The sequence below is a fragment of the Oncorhynchus keta genome, chromosome 29, assembly GCF_023373465.1.
Source record: "Oncorhynchus keta strain PuntledgeMale-10-30-2019 chromosome 29, Oket_V2, whole genome shotgun sequence".
NCBI classification, from domain to species: domain Eukaryota; kingdom Metazoa; phylum Chordata; class Actinopteri; order Salmoniformes; family Salmonidae; genus Oncorhynchus; species Oncorhynchus keta.
In genome coordinates, this window is record NC_068449.1 from 6,040,462 (window position 1) to 6,063,806 (window position 23,345).

General features: G+C 37.9%; 3 protein-coding genes across 7 annotated transcripts in view; 2 read left to right on the forward strand and 1 right to left on the reverse strand.

The window, feature by feature from the left end:
• LOC118370612 (ena/VASP-like protein) overlaps window positions 1-7,965 on the forward strand; it is an 89,136-nt gene extending 81,171 nt beyond the window's left edge. For all 5 annotated transcript variants that reach the window (XM_052485828.1, XM_052485827.1, XM_052485825.1 and 2 more), the window contains one exon: window positions 5,929-7,965. In XM_052485828.1, coding sequence (XP_052341788.1) covers window positions 5,929-5,966 — 38 coding nt within the window. In that variant the 3' untranslated portion in view covers window positions 5,967-7,965. The remainder of the gene's footprint in view (window positions 1-5,928) is intronic.
• Window positions 7,966-8,357: 392 nt separating this feature from the next.
• degs2 (delta(4)-desaturase, sphingolipid 2) lies at window positions 8,358-15,696 on the reverse strand. Its single transcript, XM_035755673.2, has 3 exons — window positions 15,514-15,696; window positions 9,717-10,459; window positions 8,358-8,867 (listed from the first exon to the last, which is right to left on the reverse strand). Exons 1-3 carry the CDS (start codon window positions 15,593-15,595, stop codon window positions 8,724-8,726), a joined length of 969 nt encoding a protein of 322 aa, XP_035611566.1. The 5' UTR covers window positions 15,596-15,696; the 3' UTR covers window positions 8,358-8,723.
• A 1,193-nt stretch (window positions 15,697-16,889) lies between these two features.
• On the forward strand, window positions 16,890-22,596 carry LOC118370609 (transcriptional repressor protein YY1-like). The gene is made up of 5 exons (XM_035755674.2): window positions 16,890-17,507; window positions 18,628-18,790; window positions 20,499-20,559; window positions 20,793-20,951; window positions 21,151-22,596. Exons 1-5 carry the CDS (start codon window positions 17,006-17,008, stop codon window positions 21,331-21,333), a joined length of 1,068 nt encoding a protein of 355 aa, XP_035611567.1. The 5' UTR covers window positions 16,890-17,005; the 3' UTR covers window positions 21,334-22,596.
• Window positions 22,597-23,345: the final 749 nt, after the last annotated feature.

Consider the following 23,345-nt stretch of genomic DNA (forward strand, 5'->3'; position numbering starts at 1 on the left):
CTAATTAACAAAGCTATCCTAATTAACAAAGCTATCCTAATTAACAAAGGTATCCTAATTAACAAAGGTATCCTAATTAACAAAGCTATCCTAATTAACAAAGGTATCCTAATTAACAAAGGTATCAAAACAACAAAGGTATCCTAATTAACAAAGGTATCCTAATTAACAAAGGTATCAAACCAACAAAGGTATCCTAATTAACAAAGCTATCCTAATTAACAAAGCTATCCTAATTAACAAAGCTGTCCTAATTAACAAAGCTATCCTAATTAACAAAGCTTTCCTAATTAACAAAGCTATCCTAATTAACAAAGGTATCATAATTAACAAAGGTATCAAACCAACAAAGGTATCCTAATTAACAAAGCTATCATAATTAACAAAGGTATCCTAATTAACAAAGGTATCAAACCAACAAAGGTATCAAAACAACAAAGGTATCATAATTAACAAAGGTATCAAAACAACAAAGGTATCCTAATTAACAAAGGTATCAAAACAACAAAGGTATCCTAATTAATAAAGGTATCAAACCAACAAAGGTATCAAAACAACAAAGGTATCATAATTAACAAAGGTATCAAACCAACAAAGGTATCAAAACAACAAAGGTATCCTAATTAACAAAGGTATCAAAACAACAAAGGTATCCTAATTAACAAAGGTATCAAACCAACAAAGGTATCAAAACAACAAAGGTATCCTAATTAAAAAAGCTATCAAAACAACAAAGGTATCCTTATTAACAAAGGTAGCATAATTAACAAAGGTATCAAACCAACAAAGGTATCCTAATTAACAAAGCTATCCTAATTAACAAAGGTATCCTAATTAAAAAAGCTATCAAAACAACAAAGGTATCCTAATTAACAAAGCTATCCTAATTAACAAAGCTATCCTAATTAACAAAGCTATCCTAATTAACAAAGGTATTCTAATTAAAAAAGCTATCAAAACAGCAAAGCTATCCTAATTAACAAAGCTATCCTAATTAACAAAGGTATCCTAATTAACAAAGGTATCCTAATTAACAAAGCTATCCTAATTAACAAAGGTATCCTAATTAAAAAAGCTATCCTAATTAACATAGGTATCCTAATTAAAAAAGCTATCAAAACAACAAAGATATCCTAATTAACAAAGCTATCCTAATTAACAAAGCTATCCTAATTAACAAAGCTATCCTAATTAACAAAGCTATCCTAATTAACAAAGGTATCAAACCAACAAAGGTATCCTAATTAACAAAGCTATCCTAATTAACAAATATATCCTAATTAACAACGCTATCCTAATTAACAAAGCTATCCTAATTAACAAAGCTATCCTAATAAAGAAAGCTATCCTAATTAACAAAGTTATCCTAATTAACAAAGGTATCCTAATTAACTAAGGTATCCTAATTAACAAAGGTATCCTAATTAACAAAGCTATCCTAATTAACAAATGTATCCTAATTAACAAAGGTATCAAAACAACAAAGGTATCCTAATTAACAAAGGTATCAAACCAAAAAAGGTATCCTAATTAACAAAGCTATCCTAATTAACAAAGCTATCCTAATTAACAAAGGTATCCTAATTAAAAAAGCTATCCTAATTAACAAAGCTATCCTAATTAACAAAGGTATCCTAATTAACAAAGGTATCAAACCAACAAAGGTATCGTAATTAACAAAGCTATCCTAATTAACAAAGGTATCCTAATTAACTAAGGTATCCTAATTAACAAAGGTATCCTAATTAACAAAGCTATCCTAATTAACAAAGGTATCAAACCAACAAAGGTCTCCTAATTAACAAAGCTATCCTAATTAACAAAGGTATCCTAATGAAAAAAGCTATCCTAATTAACAAAGGTATCCTAATTAACAAAGCTATCCTAATTAACAAAGCTATCCTAATTAACAAAGGTATCATAATTAACAAAGGTATCAAACCAACAAAGGTATCCTAATTAACAAAGCTATCCAAATTAACAAAGGTATCCTAATTAAAAAAGCTATACTAATTAACAAAGGTATCCTAATTAAAAAAGCTATCAAAACAACAAAGGTATCCTAATTAACAAAGCTATCCTAATTAACAAAGCTATCCTAATTAACAAAGGTATCCTAATTAACAAAGGTATCCTAATTAACAAAGCTATCCTAATTAACAAAGGTATCCTAATGAACAAAGGTATCCTAATTAACAAAGCTATCCTAATTAACAAAGGTATCAAACCAACAAAGGTATCCTAATTAACAAAGCTATCCTAATTAACAAATCTAACCTAATTAACAAAGCTATCCTAATTAACAAAGCTATCCTAATTAACAAAGCTATCCTAATTAACAAAGGTATCCTAATTAACAAAGGTATCAAACCAACAAAGGTATCCTAATTAACAAAGCTATCCTAATTAACAAAGGTATCCTAATTAACAAAGGTATCCTAATTAACAAAGCTATCCTAATTAACAAAGGTATCCTAATTAACAAAGGTATCAAAACAACAAAGGTATCCTAATTAACAAAGGTATCCTAATTAACAAAGGTATCAAACCAACAAAGGTATCCTAATTAACAAAGCTATCCTAATTAACAAAGCTATCCTAATTAACAAAGCTGTCCTAATTAACAAAGCTATCCTAATTAACAAAGGTATCCTAATTAACAAAGCTATCCTAATTAACAAAGCTATCATAATTAACAAAGGTATCAAATTAACAAAGGTATCCTAATTAACAAAGCTATCATAATTAACAAAGGTATCCTAATTAACAAAGGTATCAAACCAACAAAGGTATCAAAACAACAAAGGTATCATAATTAACAAAGGTATCAAAACAACAAAGGTATCCTAATTAACAAAGGTATCAAAACAACAAAGGTATCCTAATTAATAAAGGTATCAAACCAACAAAGGTATCAAAACAACAAAGGTATCCTAATTAATTAACAAAGCTATCCTAATTAACAAAGGTATCAAAACAACAAAGCTATCCTAATTAACAAAGGTATCCTAATTAACAAAGCTATCCTAATTAACAAAGCTATCCTAATTAACAAAGGTATCCTAATTAACAAAGCTATCCTAATTAACAAAGCTATCAAAACAACAAAGCTATCCTAATTAACAAAGGTATCCTAATTAACAAAGCTATCCTAATTAACAAAGCTATCCTAATTAACAAAGGTATCCTAATTAACAAAGCTATCCTAATTAACAAAGCTATCAAAACAACAAAGCTATCCTAATTAACAAAGGTATCCTAATTAACAAAGCTATCCTAATTAACAAAGCTATCCTAATTAACAAAGCTATCAAAACAACAAAGCTATCCTAATTAACAAAGCTATCCTAATTAACAAAGGTATCAAACCAACAAAGGTATCCTAATTAACAAAGCTATCCTAATTAACAAAGCTATCCTAATTAACAAAGCTATCCTAATTAACAAAGCTATCCTAATTAACAAAGGTATCCTAATTAACAAAGCTATCCTAATTAACAAAGCTATCAAAACAACAAAGGTATCCTAATTAACAAAGGTATCATAATTAACAAAGGTATCAAACCAACAAAGGTATCCTAATTAACAAAGCTATCCTAATTTAAAAAAGCTATCCTAATTAACAAAGGTATCCTAATTAACAAAGCTATCCTAATTAACAAAGGTATCATAATTAACAAAGGTATCATAATTAATAAAGGTATCAAACCAACAAAGCTATCCTAATTAACAACAAAGGTATCATAATTAACAAAGGTATCAAACCAACAAAGGTATCAAAACAACAAAGGTATCCTAATTAACAAAGGTATCAAAACAACAAAGCTATCCTAATTAACAAAGGTATCCTAATTAATAAAGGTATCAAACCAACAAAGGTATCAAAACAACAAAGGTATCATAATTAACAAAGGTATCAAACCAACAAAGGTATCAAAACAACAAAGGTATCCTAATTAACAAAGGTATCAAAACAACAAAGGTATCCTAATTAACAAAGGTATCAAACCAACAAAGGTATCAAAACAACAAAGGTATCCTAATTAAAAAAGCTATCAAAACAACAAAGGTATCCTTATTAACAAAGGTAGCATAATTAACAAAGGTATCAAACCAACAAAGGTATCCTAATTAACAAAGCTATCCTAATTAACAAAGGTATTCTAATTAAAAAAGCTATCAAAACAACAAAGCTATCCTAATTAACAAAGCTATCCTAATTAACAAAGGTATCCTAATTAACAAAGGTATCCTAATTAACAAAGGTATCCTAGTGAACAAAGGTATCCTAATTAACAAAGCTATCCTAATTAACAAAGGTATCCTAATCAACAAAGCTATCCTAATTAACAAAGGTATCCTAATTAACAAAGGTATCAAAACAACAAAGGTATCCTAATTAACAAAGCTATCCTAATTAACAAAGCTATCCTAATTAACAAAGGTATCAAAACAACAAAGCTATCCTAATTAACAAAGGTATCCTAATTAACAAAGCTATCCTAATTAACAAAGCTATCCTAATTAACAAAGGTATCCTAATTAACAAAGCTATCCTAATTAACAAAGCTATCAAAACAACAAAGCTATCCTAATTAACAAAGGTATCCTAATTAACAAAGCTATCCTAATTAACAAAGCTATCCTAATTAACAAAGGTATCCTAATTAACAAAGCTATCCTAATTAACAAAGCTATCAAAACAACAAAGCTATCCTAATTAACAAAGGTATCCTAATTAACAAAGCTATCCTAATTAACAAAGCTATCCTAATTAACAGAGCTATCAAAACAACAAAGCTATCCTAATTAACAAAGCTATCCTAATTAACAAAGGTATCAAAACAACAAAGGTATCCTAATTAACAAAGCTATCAAAACAACAAAGCTATCCTAATTAACAAAGGTATCCTAATTAACAAAGCTATCCTAATTAACAAAGCTATCCTAATTAACAAAGCTATCACAACAACAAAGCTATCCTAATTAACAAAGCTATCCTAATTAACAAAGCTATCCTAATTAACAAAGCTATCCTAATTAACAAAGGTATCCTAATTAACAAAGCTTTCCTAATTAACAAAGCTATCCTAATTAACAAAGGTATCAAACCAACAAAGGTATCCTAATTAACAAAGCTATCCTAATTAACAAAGGTATCCTAATTAACAAAGCTATCCTAATTAACAAAGCTATCCTAATTAACAAAGCTATCCTAATTAACAAAGCTATCCTAATTAACAAAGGTATCAAACCAACAAAGCTATCCTAATTAACAAAGCTATCCTAATTAACAAAGGTATCCTAATTAACAAAGCTATCCTAATTAACAAAGGTATCATAATTAACAAAGGTATCAAACCAACAAAGGTATCCTAATTAACAAAGCTATCCTAATTAAAAAAGCTATCCTAATTAACAAAGGTATCCTAATTAACAAAGCTATCCTAATTAACAAAGCTATCCTAATTAACAAAGCTATCCTAATTAACAAAGCTATCCTAATTAACAAAGCTATCCTAATTAACAAAGCTATCCTAATTAACAAAGCTATCAAAACAACAAAGCTATCCTAATTAACAAAGCTATCCTAATTAACAAAGCTATCCTAATTAACAAAGCTATCAAAACAACAAAGGTATCCTAATTAACAAAGCTATCCTAATTAACAAAGCTATCCTAATTAACAAAGCTATCAAAACAACAAAGGTATCCTAATGAACAAATATATCGTAATGAAGTATGTCCTAAGAGGATGGTAGGTATGCAGTTGATGTGTTTACTAATTCATAGTAATCCCCATTCCTTTTGAAATAGACAAAGGTTCAGTGATAATGCCATCCCCCCCATCCTCTGTCTACCCAACACCTGCACACGCACACACACAATAACAAGGCACTATTTTCTCCATGTTGTCTTCTCTTTCAGCCATTAGACAAGAAATTGGTCGAATCCATACATGTTAATCTGTGGACAAGAGGATGTGCTGGAGTATGAAGGATTAGAAGGTGTGCTGGAAAGGAATGTTCTCAACATTTCTGTGCCGCTGCAGAAAGGTTGAGCCAACATTGAGTCTGCTGTGCAGAACAGAAAGGTGAAGAAGAAGAAGAAGAAGAAGTTGGAGAAAGAAAGTGAATGAGAGAGAAAAGAATGGTTAAATGAACAAAGGATGTGCAAACGGAAGGATGGATAGACGCTTTGCACCTTTTTCATTTTTTTCGTCCCCATTTCTGTGCATTTCGAGACAGTCCAGTTTGCAGTTCTCAGTCTGTTCTAAGTCTTACAATAGAAAATATTTTTATTTTCTTAAGTTTTTACTGTTTTATTATTATTGTTTTTTTAAACTGTGATTATTTTATTATTCACACCATCATATATATATATATATAGAGAGAGAGAGAGACAAAAGACAAACTGTTGTTCTTCATTGGCGGGTTCTAGAGGAAACTTACACACCAATTACATCAGCCTTTTATATTTTATAGGATTTACTTTATCCTTGGGTGTTTGACCAGCACGTATGGCACATACTATGCTTTAGTCACCTGACCTCAGTTTTTAAAAAGCTTTTTATCTGTTTACCAGTAACAGGGCAGTGTTCATTGGGCCCCAAATGGAAGAAAACTGATGTTCCATTTTGTGCCCTAATAAACACAACCCCGGTGTATAAAAATCACTGTAATTTTGGGATCATTCAAAAAACGTACCAACAACTGTAAATTCACCATCTACGTATTCCCAAAATAGATCAAATGATCCTAGGCTGCCCCTACGAAACCCATACAGTAGTCTATATCAGAGTTGTCAAACGCTAGACTTCAACAAGGTCTGGAGGGCCGCAATGAAAATTTGTTACATTTCCTTGCTGTCAAAATTTCCACCGCCCCCACAAAAAAATGGGCTTCGATGCTGCCATATTGTCTAGCTTTCATTTTGGTGATTATTAGCGAGTTGGACACAGTCAAGAAACAGTATGAATGTAGGTCCATTATCATTTATACACAGTTTTGACTTGGTTTTAGTAATTTTTATATATTGAGTCACCCCCCACCTAAAAAAATACAAAATATGCACAAAAAAAAATGTTGTTTTTACTCAAACCACCCCTCACGGGCTGGAACCCCTCACCCCTCACGGGCCGGAACCTCTCACCCCTCACGGGCCGGAACCCCTCACCCCTCACGGGATTGGAACCCCTCACGGGCCGGAACTCCTCACCCCTCACCCCTCACGGTCCGGAACCCCTCTCCCCTCACGGGCCGGAGCCCCTCTCCCCTCACGGGCCGGAACCCCTCTCCCCTCACGGGCCGGAGCCCCTCTCCCCTCACGGGCTGGAGCCCCTGTATGTTTGACACCCCTGGTCTATAAGGTTTAGTCCGGTGTATTAACCATGCATTTTGTTTTTAAATTGGGTTTTCAAAATGGTGGTACATTTACAATGGTGGTTTGTTTTTTTGTGAATATCCTCCTTGCTATTTAAAGTAACTGTCCAGTTTTCAATGAAACATGACCTATAATTACAATATGAATGAAATACTTCAACTACAAAAAGCATGTTAAAAAGCAGCTTTTCTGTGTTGGAATGGTATGGGTGTATCTTAACAACAGAATGGTGTGGGTGTATGCCGATCATTAAAAATATTCACGCGAGTAAACCGCTGATTGGCCAGCTCAGCCAATGAGGCAGGATGACATCATTCTCTATGAGGAAATAGCCTTTTTATTATTCGATCTGTTTGAGATACAAGTTTGAGGTGGGGTTTTTTTCATGTTTTTTTTCTCCAATTTATGCTTTGGCCACATACGAGTGTAGGATGAGTCATCAACATTATTTGGATATGATTTAACAGAAATGGACATTTAAAAGTGAGATTTTCACTGGACAGTTACTTTAAGGTTGAACTTGAATTTGATATGTGAAAATGGAGCCAGTTGCAAAATAAATTAAAAGTATACATAAATCAATTCAAAGGTTTTTTGTGATGAAAGGAGAAAAAAAAATATTGGGGGAAAATATGATTTAATATCGGTTGTGACATATTCACTTTGACTAAGTTCTGAATTAAATTTCAAAAATCGGAAAGTAAATGAATTTAAACCAAACCATAGACCTGTCTCCTGTCTACAGTATGGAGTGGTGTGTTGCATTCTTCAATTATGACAATAAAAAAAATGTTAAAATTCCATCAGATATTACAATAGTAAAAAATATATACAATGTACACGTACAGTGTAGGCTATACAAAACCTGATATAGAAGTTGTGCTTTTGTTCTTAAAATAGCTCTTGTAAAGAAATACCTGTTACATAGTTCTAGCATTACAGATTTATATTCACACACAGAAACCTCACACATGTAATAACATAACTTTTTATTCAATTACATTTCTGTTAGAAACATTGTTAGCAATATTATCTATTTATTTTCTTAATTAAAAACAACTTTTGTGTGGTGAGCATCAAACAGAGCTTCACTGAAATACAGCTCCTCTTACTGCAAAGTACATTTTAATGTTTCATTCTCTGCACTGTTCTGCACACTCACAGTATGGTAAACCTAATGATTGACATTGTGTCTTTTGCCTGCCCACGTGTGCTACTGTCAAGTAAATCACATGATAAAACGAGGTGAAAAGGAGCCTGGAGTGCCACTGTCTGAAACCAATGTTTCATTATGACAATCAGTACCACTGAATATTGGGGGAAAGTGTTTGATGTGGCACCTACTCCTGCTTGACCAGCTTATATTCCCGCTTGATCCTGGTGTAGGGACCGATGCTGTCATCAAAGACAAAGTCCCACAACACCCTGGTCCAGGAAGTGTGCTGTGGTAGGGAGTCGTAGTACTCTGCTGCCATCTTCTTCACCTGGCACAGATAACAGATCAGTTAGAGGGGACTCTGTCAGCACGAGGAGCCAACATAAGACATGTCAGACTGCAACATGTCAGTTTATTATTTGAGGTTGATAATGAATTGTAATTCCTAGGTAACAGCAAATATCACTAGGGCTTGTCATTTAGGAGTATAATCATCTTTCCCACAACTGACAAAAATGTATAGGAGGTGCACATATTTTCTGGAATTTTCTGAGGACAAAGAAAAACAACCACAACAGTTGACTTTAGAGTGCTTGTTTGTAGAGGATAGAAAGTGTAAAAAGATCCTATTTGTCTCAGGAATTACACCAATAGTTAATGAGTTATAAATTCAGGCCAGTCTTTTAAGCAATACTTCCAGTTGAAACCAGTGGAGGCTGCTGAGGGGAGGACGACTCATAATAATGGCTGGAACGGAGCGAATGGAATGGCCTCAAACTATGTGTTTGATACTATTCTACTACTTCCGCCGCCGGGCATTACCACGAGTCCGTCCTCTCCAATTAAGGTGCCACCAACCTCCTGCGGTTGAAACGCCTCTCTCATCTACTATCTGATGACTCTCCCATTGGGGATATTGTTTAGAGAATTATCTTGAGACAGACATCTGAAACCAGTGATCATTTCCCTTGGCCACTGATCAAGTAAGCCACATACAGGGGTACACATTTTTTTTTGGGGGGGGGGTTGACCTAAAATCATGGTACAATATTGAGATTTAATATCAGACCTAAAATCATGGTAGTCCATTGAGATTTCAGATTGGATTTACCTAAAGTCATAGTTGACCTAAAAATGGTGGTCCGCTATCAACACTGTGTTTGGGATTTCAACTCACCTGAGGCAGCTTACTGCCAGGTATACTGGGGAAGTCATGGTGCTCCATGTGGTAACCCACGTTGAAGGTGATCCGGTTCAGTGAGCCATAGTAGGAGTATGTCTCGTGGCCCTTCAAGAACATGTAGTGCTCCGCTATGAAGTGTCCAGAGATGGGATGTAGGCCCATGCATAAAATGGACCCTGCTATGAGGTAAACAATTGGCTTCAGCCCCCATAGGTAGAATATCACAAAGTTCACTGCAAATTGAACAGCGGCATTAATCATCTCTAGTCTGGAGACTGGCTTGGGGTTCACCACTAGAGGGCGCAGTGCGTAGAACAATGGCTGGAGGAAGAGCCACAGGACCTTCCGCAGGGGTGTGCAAAAGAACCAGCCCTCCGCGTCCGTGGGGATGTCCACATCTAGGCCGTCGCCACCCAGGTAGCGGTGGTGGTCGATGTGGTACTTCTTGAACGAGGCCGAGTAGGGCAGTCCAATGGGGAGGTTGGCCCATATGGCAAACCAGCGGTTGAGGCGCGCCAACTTGTTGCCAAACGCAACGTTGTGGGAGATATCGTGTATGGCGAGGGTCAGCGAGTGGTTGATGCAGCCGCCGAAGCCGTATGACCAGAAGAACACCCACTTCCAGGGGAGGTCGTGGACCATGTAGCAGGCCAGAAGCTGGGTGAGAACCATCCCTGTCACCACCCACTTCAACTGGGGGTCAGGCCCCATCAGGGACTTGATCTCTGGGTATTTTGCTTAGGAGGACACAAAAAAAATTAAAAACAAGTCACAAGATTTTATTTTACTAGGAAAGTCAGGTAAGAACAAATTCTTATTTTCAATGATGGCCTAGGAACAGTGGGTTAACTGCCTGTTCAGGGGCAGAACAACAGATTAGTATCTTGTCAGCTCGGGGATTTGAACTTGCAACCTTCCGGTTACTAGTCCAACGCTCTAACCACTAAGCTACCCTGCCACCCCAAGATGAGACTCATTCAAAGTAAACACATTCTGACCCTGGTCAGTTTCGCTGCATTGTAGCAGTTTCTATATCGTTTTTTTTTCTCTCACACAAGTTGATTCGAGGTTAGACATCAGATTGGTTCGTGCACTTATTTTCTCCTGTTCAGAATTGGACGAGCCCATTGGCTAATGCAAATTTGGTCTGCCGCATTGCTTTCACATAATTTGCATAACATCAGCATGCAAAATGTTCTGAATCAAATTTTATTAGTCACATGTGCCGAATACAACACGTCTAGTTAGACCTTACAGTGAAATGCTTATTTATGAGACCCTAACCAACAATGCAGTTTTAAAAAAATATGGATAATAATAAAAGTAGCAAGTAATTAAAGAACAGCAGTAAAACAACAATAGCAAGACTATATACAGGGGGGCATAGTCAATGAACGGGGGCACCAGTTTGTTGAGATAATATGTACATGAAGGTAGAGTTATTAAAGTGACTATGCATAGATGATAACAACAGAGTAGCAGTGGTGTATTAGAGGGCGGGGGGCAATGCAAATAGTCTGGGTAGATATTTGACTAGATGTTCAGGGGTCTTATGGCTTGGGGGTAGAAGCTGTTTAGAAGCCCCTTGGACCTAGACTTGGTGCTCCGGGACCGCTTGCCGTGCGGTAGCAGAGAGGACAGTCTATGACTAGGGTGGCTGGAGTCTTTGACCACTTTCAGGGCCTTCCTCTGACACCGCCTGGTATAGAGGTCCTGGATGGCAGGAAGCTTGACCTCAGTGATGGGCCGTACACACTACCCTCTGTAGTGCCTTGTGGTCAGAGGCAGAGCAGTTGCCATACCAGGTAGTGATGCAACCAGTAAGGAGAGTAAGGAAACTCTGGAAAACAATATTGTATAGTGCCTTCAGAAAGTATTTAAACCCCTTGATTTTTTTCCCACAGTTGTGTAACAAAGTGGGATTAAAATTAATTGTCTTTTTTTTTTCAAACATCTACACAAAATACTTAAGTCAAATTGGTAGAAAATATTTGTATATCTATTTTTATATCTTTTTATTAATTGAAAATGAAACACTAATATAGTTTGGTTAGATACAGTTGAAGTCTGAAGTTTACATAAACTGAGTTTAAATGTATTTGGCTAAGGTGTTTCACAATTCTTGTCATTTAATCCTAGTAAAAATTCACAGTCTTAGGTCAGTTAGGATCCCCACTTTATTTTAAGAATGTGAAATGTCAGAATAATAGCAGAGAAAATGAATTATTTCAGCTTTTATTTCTTTCACCAGTGACACAAAATCTACATGTAATCCATTTTAAATTCAGGATGTAACCCAACTAAATGTGACCAAAGTCAAGGGGTGTGAATACTTTCTGAAGACACTGTACATGTCATAGTAAACTCATAGTCTCACCTACCTACAGTTCTCCCTTCCATTTTCCAACTTACAATTTATATTATTTGTGCAATATTTCATGCCTGGGAAATCAAATTATTCACAACTTTTGGGTGAACAGGTTCTCAGAAGCCCTTTTGATGATGTGATGGCAACGTTTACATTTCCTGCACTCATTGGTCCAATGACCCTTCAACTAACCACCTGTGATTTGTTTTAAATGCAAAATACACCCTTTACCGCTGTCTAGCTAAGCTATTCTCTAAAAGTGTATTACAGTATATGGGAATTCATAATGTTGGGGCAAAACTAATGTATTTCTTTACTGCAATACAATTGTAAAAAAGTTTGCACCCCTTTCGCCCTCAGAACAGCCTCAATACGTTGGGGCATGGACATTCCACAGGGATGCTGGCCCATGTCGACTCCAATGCTTCCCCCAGTTGTGTGAAGTTGGCTGGATGCCCTTTGGGTTGTGGACCAAACTGTTGAGCATGAAAAACCCAACAGCGTTGCAGTTCTTGCCAGACACAAACCAGTGCACCTGGCACCTACTACCATACCTTGTTCAAAGGCATAATTCTGCTGTTATCCATCCACCCTCTGAATGGCACACATACACAATCTATGTCTCAATTGTCTGAAGGCTTAAAAATCCTTCTTTAACCTGTCTCTTCCCCTTCATCTACACTGATTGAAGTGGATTTAACAGGGGATATCAGGGGATCATAGCTTTCACCTGGATTCACCTGGTCTGTGTCATGGAGAGAGCAGGTGTTCATAATGTTTTGTACACACAATGCATATACAGTACAGTATATGGGTAATATTGATAAATTGATAAACAAGCAACAAATAAAAATGTGATTAAAGTGAAAACCGAGATTACTGCATTAAAATATAAACTGTAGGCTATATAGGCCTATTTTAATCATATTTAATAATATTTCATGTTCAATCAATTGAATTCTATTTTGCTACTTTTAGGCTATAATGTCATAATGTGTAGCAAAACATGATGTGCTAAATCGGTGATTTTAGGGTTTTTGTTGGGTAAGCATTAGAATATGACTTGTCAATATTTGCAGCCGTTGGTGGTAATATTTGTCTAGAAGCATATCTGTAGTCAGTATTGTGAAAGAATTCTAATGTTGAGGTAAGATTTGAATGAAGAAAGCTTATCCGAGAGCAAAGTTCCCTTTCTTTTGATCCTATCAGTATCACACGCTCCTACGAAGCGACCGTTTTCTCTGCGTAGTGTATTGGGAAACGCATGTTACATCGTCGACCATTGCAGGAAAGACACATTGTTTAAAAAAACAAAAACACTCTTTAGCCTTAAATCACTATTGGGAAACCGGGCCCAGATTTGGAAGTAAACTTAATTGATTAAATTTAAAAACATGACTTTTCAAAATACTTGAAAGCATTAGAAAAGCAAAATTTCAATAAATACCCAAATGAGAGGTTGATCGATAAACAAAATAATTTAATGAAACAGAAAAGTACGCTTATGAATGTATGTATGTACGTAACAGTATGGCGTGAAGGAGCCAAAACACCCTGGCTAAGATACAATACCACCACCAGCCGGCTGGCCACCTCTCTCATTGTGAGCCTAGTTTCCTCAGTCCTGCTGGACAGCACGGGGTATCATAAAAACAAAAGCTTTTAATAATTTAGGAACCAAGCAACGGATCACAATTTGGTATTTTCATTCACGCCAATGGAACGATAAAGGGGAACACGCCCCTTTAAATACACATATGAATCATTGCAAAAAACATGTGTTTAAGTTAGATGACTTCAAGGATGAGCTCGAGAAAATGTTGATTGCTCAGATATTAGACCAATAAGACACTAGAATAAAAGTATGTAATTTGGTATCGTTCCACCTCAAAAAGCACAAGAAAGAGAATTGACACCCGCCATCTCAGATTGTACTGAAATCCTTTATGTTGTTAGAAACAGATAATATTAGTATCCCCCCTCTGACACGTACAGTAAGTAGTATGGATAATGTATTCCCAGTGGGTATTGGGTGATGTTTTTCTCTCTGTTCAAAGATGTGAGTCATTGAGGTTAAGTCCCATCCTGCATCCAGATTCCAACCAATAGACAGTTCTGTTCCTGCTATTAGGTGCAAAAAGTTTGAAGAATGGAATGCTAATCCTATCTCTTTCTAAATACAGAAACTATTTCAGAACAATCTGAGATGTGGGGTGTCATGGCTTGCTCAAATGACATGGAATGACCCTCTTGAAAAGCCAGATTTGTGGTGCCTTCAACATTACCACAGTGTGGGCATTACATCTTTTGTATAATGATAGAGCATACCATCTGAATTCTGGATTGAAGGAATATAAATATAATGACTAATTACCATATGATTTAATGGTTGGTGACTACTATCATGCTATCCTTTGCATCAGTCTTTGACATTGGGCCATTAGAGGGGAATGTGTCTTGTTACCTAGCAAAGTCAATGGGCTTAGTCAGCTGCGCCTGTTATTATCACCATGTTGCCCATTGTTCTACATGTCAAAAAGATAAAACGGGGGATCAGTTTACATCACAGGAGGTTCGTTGCATCGTAATTGGGCAAAACGGCTGTATTAATGGCTGGAGCAGAATAGTATCAAATTCATCAAACATGATTTCCATGTGTTTGATGTCATTCAATTCACTCCATTTTATATAACTTTATTTATTTAGGGTCTTAAGAAAGAGATCCACTGTTGATCACTGTCAGCTTCGATTTTTCAAGTATCATAATGACAATACTGGCATTCACTTGTTTCATTGTGCTTGTATTCACAAACACCTCTATTGTGTAAGCTGTTTTTATTACACAATATAATATTACAATATGAAAACATAAGAAACTAAAAGTAGGACAGGTGGTTTTGTTTTGCAAATCTAGTAGGCTGCTTTGTCTTGTGAAAAAAAAAATAGGAGTCCATATTCCCTTAAGTTTCAGCATTGGCAAATAGCCTAGTACTGTAGACTATCTCTGCAGTACATCATGGTGAATGAGTTGGGCTACTCCAATCAATCATATGCTGCTAGGGTGTTAAACTCCAGTTTCACTGCATGAGTGGTTGTGTAACCTTTATTTAACTAGGCAAGTCAGTTAAGTTCAAATTCTTATGTACAATGACGGCATACACCGGCCAAACCCAGACGACGCTGGGCCAATTGTGCGCCGCCCTATGGGACTCCCAATCATGGCCGGTTGTTATACAGCCTGGAATCAAACCAGGATGTCTGTAGAAATGGTTGCGACATTTCTGACAGGTAAGACGTAAGCTATTCATTTGAAAACAGGTAAAACCGGATACGATTTTAAAAGAAGACGAGCACTTTGTATTAGCAGTACAACTTTACTTTAAACAGTAGTTATTTCGTTTACGTTTTAAGGCAACAGCTTACCTAATATTTCTTTTCTTCGTGAAGTATGAGGCTGATCATTGTAGACCCATTCAAAGTCTCCCCGTTCACCTGTCTTATCCATTTCGATGTTCTTGATACCCGCGGGAGCGCAGTGGCAATGCGTGCCTCACCTACACACACTACTTTACAAACACACCCTCTCAACCGTAAAGGTGAAAGGTGCGCGACCAAAAAAGCTCCTCCCCAGCCGATAGTAATTATTGGGTGTTTCAAGTTGAAATATAGATATAACATAATATTGTTGCATAACTTACACTTTGTAAATGAATCTCAACAAGATGCATTAGTTGATTGTACACGTGGATTGTAATACATTTTCACGAATCCTTTATTGCACAAACACATAAACAACCCCAATACATCAAATCAAATCAAACTTTATTTGTCACATGCGCCGAATACACGTGTAGACCTCACCGTGAAATGCTTTCGAACAAGCCCTTAACCAACAGTACAGTTCAATAAAGAGTTAAGAAAATATTTACCAAATAAAGTACAAAAATTATATAAAGTAACACAATAAAATAGCAATAACGATATACAGTGGGTACCGGTATCGAGTCAATGTGGGGTGGGGTGGGGTGGGGTGGGGGGGTGGGGTGGGGTGTACAGGTAGGGGTGAAGTGACTATGCATAGATAATAAACAGCGAGTAGCAGCAGTGTACAAAACAAATGGAGGGGGGTGTCAATGTAAATAGTCTGGTGTCCGTTTGATTAATTGTTCAGCAGTTTTATGGCTTGGGGGTAGAAGCTGTTAAGGAGCCTTATCGATATTGTGACAATAAATTAAACTATATTCGATGTCAATTTGTTTGTGTATATGATGCATAGTGGATAAATGTTGAATGACTGACTGATCTACAAATCATAGTAGTTATTTATGATGTAAGGTGGTTGGTTGTACATCAGTCAATCGGCATTCACCTGCGCTGATCATCTGCAATGTCGTACAAGCTGTAAATGGGCGTGCTCCTCTGCCCAGGAGTTGCTGATGCTTGCCAGATCTTACAACGCCTGGATAGGTATTTTAAATATCAGCTAACCACATATGTTATAGCAATCTGTCAATCGATGACGTCGCACGCAACAATTGGTTGACGATGCATGCAACGTCTGAGCAGGGGAACCCGATCTAATGCAATGTTCCCTTCATGTCAGAAACTCGGGACCCTTAAGTTCAAATGAACCGAAGTCATTTGCGTAGTCATTTTGATTGATTCTGTTGCCTCCCAATTTAGAAACTCGAGATCCTGCCTCCTAAGTTAGCCAGTCATAGATTCCGAGTTTTCGACATGATAAGAACGCGGCATATGTCTGTAACCCATGAAGTCTCGCGAGACTATGTAGCCAAAGCGTAGTGGCGACGGGAGTAGAACAGAGTGGAGTTTGTTGTCGAAGAAGGAGGAAGGCAGCGTAGAGGGGGGGAACTGCTATAGAAAACATAACTGTGAGGAGTTTAGGGTTTTCAATATGGCATCAGGTGATACCCTGTACATCGAAACGGACGGCTCGGAGATGCCGTCAGAAATAGTGGAACTCCATGAAATCGAAGTGGAGACAATCGAGACAACAGTTGTTGGAGAGGACGACGATGAACAGCCTATGATCGCTTTACAGCCCCTCGACTCAGATGATCCACACTCAATGCATCATCATCATCAGGAGGTAATATTGGTGCAAACTCGAGAAGAGGTGGTTGGTGAAGATGATTCGGACATGCACGGGGACGATGATTACGAGGACCAAATTCTTATACCTGTCCCAGTCCCTGCCGCCGAAGAGGAATACATCGAACAGACTCTGGTGACTGTCGCTGGGAAGAGCTCGGGGCGGACGAAGAAGGGGGGAAGCGGGAAGAGAAATAAAAAGAACTACTTGGGTGCACCGGAGTCCAGTGGTAGAAAATGGGAACAGAAACAAGTCCAGATAAAGACTTTGGAAGGAGAGTTTTCGGTTACGATGTGGGCATCGGGTAAGTTTCGAGTTCTGTCGAAAGTGTGTTCTTGCAAGCTTGCCACCTGCATTGTTCTCACTGTGCATTCCCTGGTACAAGGCCTCGTACGGCCGCTGGCCTCTGGCTAATTTCAGTAGAATTCTGCACTGTTTTTCACGTCCGAATTGCGTACGGTGTATTTGAACTGTATTTTTTTGTTTTTATGGGAAGCCATGTTTTATGTGTTGATGGGCGCCGCCATGTTCCCCTGGACCAGTATGGCGGACCGAAAAAATGGCGTTGATTTGTCCGGGGAAAGATGGCGGCGGGTGGGAACGAGTGCGCTGCTGCTGGCCCGGGAGTAGGCCGCTGTGGCGCAGTTCAGCACAGGGCCTCGGCTCGAAGCTCCTCGTCAAGAGCTGGGGGGAAGGAGGGTATAGCGACTAGCAAGATATGTCACACAAGACTGTGTGGGATGTACTTACTGCTAGTTAGCTTTCTAATCGTGGGGAAGACTTACAAGAATGGCATCTCAATAGTTTGATATTTTAATCACGACATTTTTTTTTTAAAGCAAATGTTACATTGGTGCATTTTTGATACACCCTTAGATTGGCTTTCGTCAGACAGTAAACGTTAGCTAGCTTGCTAATTTGTTTAGCTATACTGACAGTCTGTAGCCGACTAAACTCAACAATTTACTATGGCGTTGAGTGGCGACTAGTCTTTCAATTTAGCGACTAGAATTGGTATTAAATGGTTACTACGTTTGTTGACCTATTATTTAGCTCGTTTACTAAATTAGCCAACTCAACGATTAACGATGGATTTCAGTAGCAACTAAGAGTGGGGAGTACCAAGATCACATAAAAACATTTTTTTCAATAAAGATCTACGGCTATTCCACACATTCTTTAAAACAGGGCTCTTCAAATGGAACTAGCCTAAATGTACATTCATTTTATGTTCAGCTGTTCACCAACAGCATTAACACAATTAAGTGCCACAGCCTTCATATATTTTCCTGGTGGATGTGCAGCATGGTTGAAATGGTGTCATATTCTTTGTTGATTGATATTCTAATGGAAAATTTGGGTCAGACATCACAAAATGTATACCTGTGCGTCTGTTTTAACTCTGCTCCTGTCCTCCGTCTCAGATGACAAGAAGGATGTTGACCATGACACTATGGTAGAGGAGCATGTCATTGGGGATAATTCTCCTCCCGATTACTCTGAGTACATGACCGGGAAGAAGCTCCCGCCTGGAGGCATTCCAGGCATCGACCTGTCAGACCCCAAACAGCTGGCAGAGTTTGCTAGGTGAGTTACAGAAATGTTCATTAGTCAGTCACTCCAGGATTCAGCCATCTCCAAAAAATGTAGCAACGTCGACTATTCCCAGCATATAATGAAAAGGCTTGCAAATTTGACCAATCTCTACACTATTTTAGCATAAAACTGTCGGATAATCTCAATATTATTGCATAAAACTGTCCCATGTGTGTTTGTGATATTCCAAATCCCTGTATCGTAATAATACTTTTTAATGAGTTTGTCCGCTTGTTCTCATGTTGTCTTTTTGGTCTTATCTCCTTCGCTTTGTCTGTACTGTGTGCACCTTCCTATTTACACCAGAGATCCGTGTATGTCAAGGTGCTCATGTCTCCTTAACAATGGGAGTTGTTGTCCCAAAGGCGAGAAGGCAAGCAACAAGCTTAGGTCCATAATAAGTCCATAGAAATTTTGGCAAGAGTGAAACCTCTGGCTTGGACTCCTCTCTGTTTACACACACACACACCAAACCCCTTCCCCAACCTCTAAGCCCCCTGCCACTCACAACAAAGATGAGAGATCACATCTTCCTCTCCGACAAGAGGTTTCAACTCGCTATTTGCATTTGAGGTTTGGTCCAACAAAATCAGACATATGGACATTGAAACACATTGAGACATTATTTAACAGTAATAGAGAAGTTACCCTTTCTACCTATATCCTTTTTATGAATTGTCTGCTCTGTGCACAATTTGAGCTGTTATTTCTAAAACGGGAGTATCAATTAACATTGATTGTGGAAAATGTGCTCAGTCTGTCGTGCGTGACATTGGGGTTACCACTAGCAGCATTTTAGCCACAGACTGTTATACTAGCGGTCTAGTATGTGTTAATAAATGTGCAGTAAGCAGAAAACACCATTTTATATAAGGAATTGGAAACTCATTCTCATTCAGAGAATTGATTTCAACATCTTAACAAAGTGGACAGGCTAACATGCTGTTCAAACAGTTGGAGATGGACAGAAGGGTGTGTTCATAACAATCCAACTGTTCTGTCTTGTTAGCAAATAGATCCAAGTTGGCTAAATTTGAAATATAAAACATTAGCTGGCTAATCACTAGCACATGGGCTTGTGGTTAAATTTGTAACAAAAATGCGGTTTTCATAGACAGAAAGCAGGATCAGTAATTATTGCAAAAATAATTATTTAGGTGATATAATTAAATGATTAGTGGGTCTTATGGTTGTGCAAGGCATATATTTAAATAGTTTTTTCTGTTGCGTCCCGATTTACTATTAGAACCGTTTGCTGTTGAACTCTGCAGGTATGGAAAGAATGCATTACCAAATGTGCTTTAGTACAGCTTGAAAGGCCCCCCAAAACATTCCTTGCTCCAGGACACTTCACTTCAACCTAGGACAATAAAGTAAAAGGAGTACTCCGTCTGCATTGATATGAGACATACAGACGCATGTTTTCACTGTATACAAAAGTATGTGGACACCCCTTCAAATTAGTGGATTTGGCTATTTCAGCCAACGTTTGTATATGGAGGTTGCATGCTTGCGTACTCGATTTTATACATAGTGTATAATTTATGCCATTTAGCAGACACTTTTATCCAAAGCGACTTAGTCATGCATACATTTTACATAAGGGTGGTCCCGGGAATCAAACCCACTATCCTGGTGTTACAAGCGCCATACTCATCCAACTGATCTACAGTGGACCACGATCTGTCATCTCTTGCAGGATGAAGCCACGGAAAATCAAGGAGGACGACTCTCCCAGGACGATAGCTTGCCCTCACAAAGTACGTGTGCTCTACTAGTCTAACTGGTATTAGAGAGACAATGGCAAGACAGCCACTAGAACACAATGGTATGACTAGCACAGGTGTTTGGGTGAATAATGGTAGTCAATTAACCGCTATGCTCTGTGGATGGCTATAGCTTATTATATTTTTAGATGCTCTGATGTGGATCAATTTGGTTATGTTATTTCTGAAGTTACACTGTGATTAATTGCTACCTTTTGCCCATGCAGGGATGCAGTAAAATGTTCAGGGATAACTCTGCAATGAGGAAGCACCTGCACACCCACGGACCACGTGTTCACGTCTGCGCCGAATGTGGAAAGGCCTTTGTCGAAAGCTCCAAACTGAAGAGGCATCAACTGGTTCATACCGGCGAGAAGCCTTTCCAAGTATGTTTCCCCCGGCCCCTTCAAAATGGCTTCTTAATGAGAGATCTACTTCTACAATTTCACTGTATACATTTAGTTTCAATAACAGCTCTTCCAGCGTAACGGCCTACGTGGCACGTATATGACCATACACCCATAGGGGCCCAGATTGTCAACCAGCAATGCAGCCTTGTAATAAAGTCTACTCTCTTTCTTCCAGTGCACATTTGAGGGCTGCGGAAAGCGGTTCTCCCTGGACTTTAACTTGCGCACGCACGTGCGGATTCACACTGGAGACCGACCCTACGTCTGTCCGTTTGACGGCTGCAACAAGAAGTTTGCCCAATCCACCAACCTCAAGTCTCACATCCTCACACACGCTAAAGCTAAAAACAATCAGTGACCGTGAGCCAACCAACTACCCCCCCCATATCTTCACCACGGCAGAAGCGTCATATCCCCTAAGAGATATGAAATCCCCTTTGTATTGTTTCTAGGGAAATGTTTTGAGAGAATGACCTTACTGACTTTTTGATATGTACAGAGATGAAAATGACGAACTAAAGACGCTTTACCCCCCTCAGCGCCACCACCACCACTTTCATCTTGGCACGATCCCCAAGGAAAAGCATAAAGTTTCTCCTTGTGAAGATGTTGATTTTTTTTTTTTTTTTGGACCTGCACTTGAAAAGAAAAGTTATTTATACTGCAGCACCCAAAGACAAAGAATTGACATTTAAAGTTATTCTCCATCAGCATAGCGAAGTAATTGCTTTTTAATTTTGTACCTTTTTCTAAGTGTGCATGTTGTACACTCTTATTTTTCTTCTTCTCTGGCTGAGCTGTTTAATGTGTTTTCCCTGAGAAATCTGTGGTAACCCTCCTTGGAAGAATTTGCTGTTTATTATACCGCCCTGCTTTTCCCCTTGTAAAATGTTTCTTTGGGGGGTATTCTTTAGATTAATTTTGTATAATTGAAACGTACAGCTATATATTGGAATTGTGTAGATAATAGCAATGTGATTTAAGTAGTGTTAACTGATTCAAACCATTTCTACCCCCCTGCACGGCCAGAGAGCAACACATCGTGTCATGTCCATCAAGTCCTTTGTTTAGTTGGAACACACAATACAACCAGAAATGGTGCTCAGTTGCATCATTAGAATGTATTGTACAGGCTGCATTACTTTTTGCTAAAATGTACCTCCCCCAATAAGTTGCCAATACAAACCTGCCCATTAGCAAGCACTTATTAGAATTTTGTTTCAGAATTCCTATTTTATGTAGTGTAAACGGTTGTAATGAATTAAAGTCATTTTGAATGTGACATTTAACATTGGTAGGGACTGTTCAAAATTGGTACCAACATTTTAATAAAATGGTTGATAGGAACTTGTAACATGTTTAAAATATATGACCGGTATTTACAGGTAAATGGTCCGTGTGGATTTTTGCTCTTTAGTCCGATGTCCATCCCTTTGTGCTTGGTCATGTCATTCAAGTAGTTTAATGGAAATTCTGTACAGCAGATACGGAAATGAAATCAAATATCCCCACCAGTATATAGTTAATTTCCTAAAGACAATCAAGTTAACAAGTATTGACAGGAAGACTGGATCCTATATTTCAAAATAAAAATCCAACTCCATTCAATGTTTACAATCAATGCAGAGTTTTTTTTCTCAGTCTAATACAATGGATCATTTCCCTAAAATCTATTCAAGTGGAACAATGCTGGTTGGTAGAGATTTGCCGAATCAATTTACTCAATGAGCACATCAATATTAGTTGGTAAGTAGTTGCCCTTTGCAACCACAGCAGAACACGATTACACCATGGGAACTGTTTCTTCTCTCATGCAAAACTCTTTGTCCAAGATTCAGATAAGAAATGTAGAGCACAGGCCTAACTTTACCAACCTTTGAGCAGAAATATTTATCAGGACATGCATGCAAAAACGAGATAAATGTTTATCCCTGTTTGACCAACATAACTTGCCAGTGATTACCCCACCAGAGTACCTTGTCATTGATTACCCCCCCAGAGTACCTTGCCAGTGATTACCCCCCCCAGAGTACCTTGTCATTGATTACCGCCCCCAGAGTACCTTGCCAGTGATTACCCCACCCAAGTACCTTGCCAGTGATTACCCCACCAGAGTACCTTGTCATTGATTACCCCCCCCCCCAGAGTACCTTACCATTGAATACCCCCCCAGAGTACCTTGTCATTGATTACCGCCCCCCCAGAGTACCTTGTCATTGATTACCGCCCCCAGAGTACCTTGCCAGTGATTACCCCCCAGAGTACCTTGCCAGTGATTACCCCCCCATAGTACCTTGTCATTGATTACCACCCCCCCAGAGTACCTTGCCAGTGATTACCCCCCAGAGTACATTGTCAGTGATTACCCCC

Excerpts from the sequence above, each read along its gene's own strand:
- degs2 (XM_035755673.2), bottom strand. The coding sequence starts at position 15,595 with ATGGATAAGACAGGTGAACGGGGAGACTTTGAATGGGTCTACAATGAT. Across the intron at positions 10,460-15,513 it reads ACGAAGAAAAGAAATATTAG|CAAAATACCCAGAGATCAAG; the intron begins GTAAGCTGTTGC and ends TGTCCTCCTAAG. Across the intron at positions 8,868-9,716 it reads CTGGCAGTAAGCTGCCTCAG|GTGAAGAAGATGGCAGCAGA; the intron begins GTGAGTTGAAAT and ends TATCTGTGCCAG.
- LOC118370609 (XM_035755674.2), top strand. The coding sequence starts at position 17,006 with ATGGCATCAGGTGATACCCTGTACATCGAAACGGACGGCTCGGAGATG. Across the intron at positions 17,508-18,627 it reads GGTTACGATGTGGGCATCGG|ATGACAAGAAGGATGTTGAC; the intron begins GTAAGTTTCGAG and ends CCTCCGTCTCAG. Across the intron at positions 20,952-21,150 it reads CCGGCGAGAAGCCTTTCCAA|TGCACATTTGAGGGCTGCGG; the intron begins GTATGTTTCCCC and ends TCTTTCTTCCAG.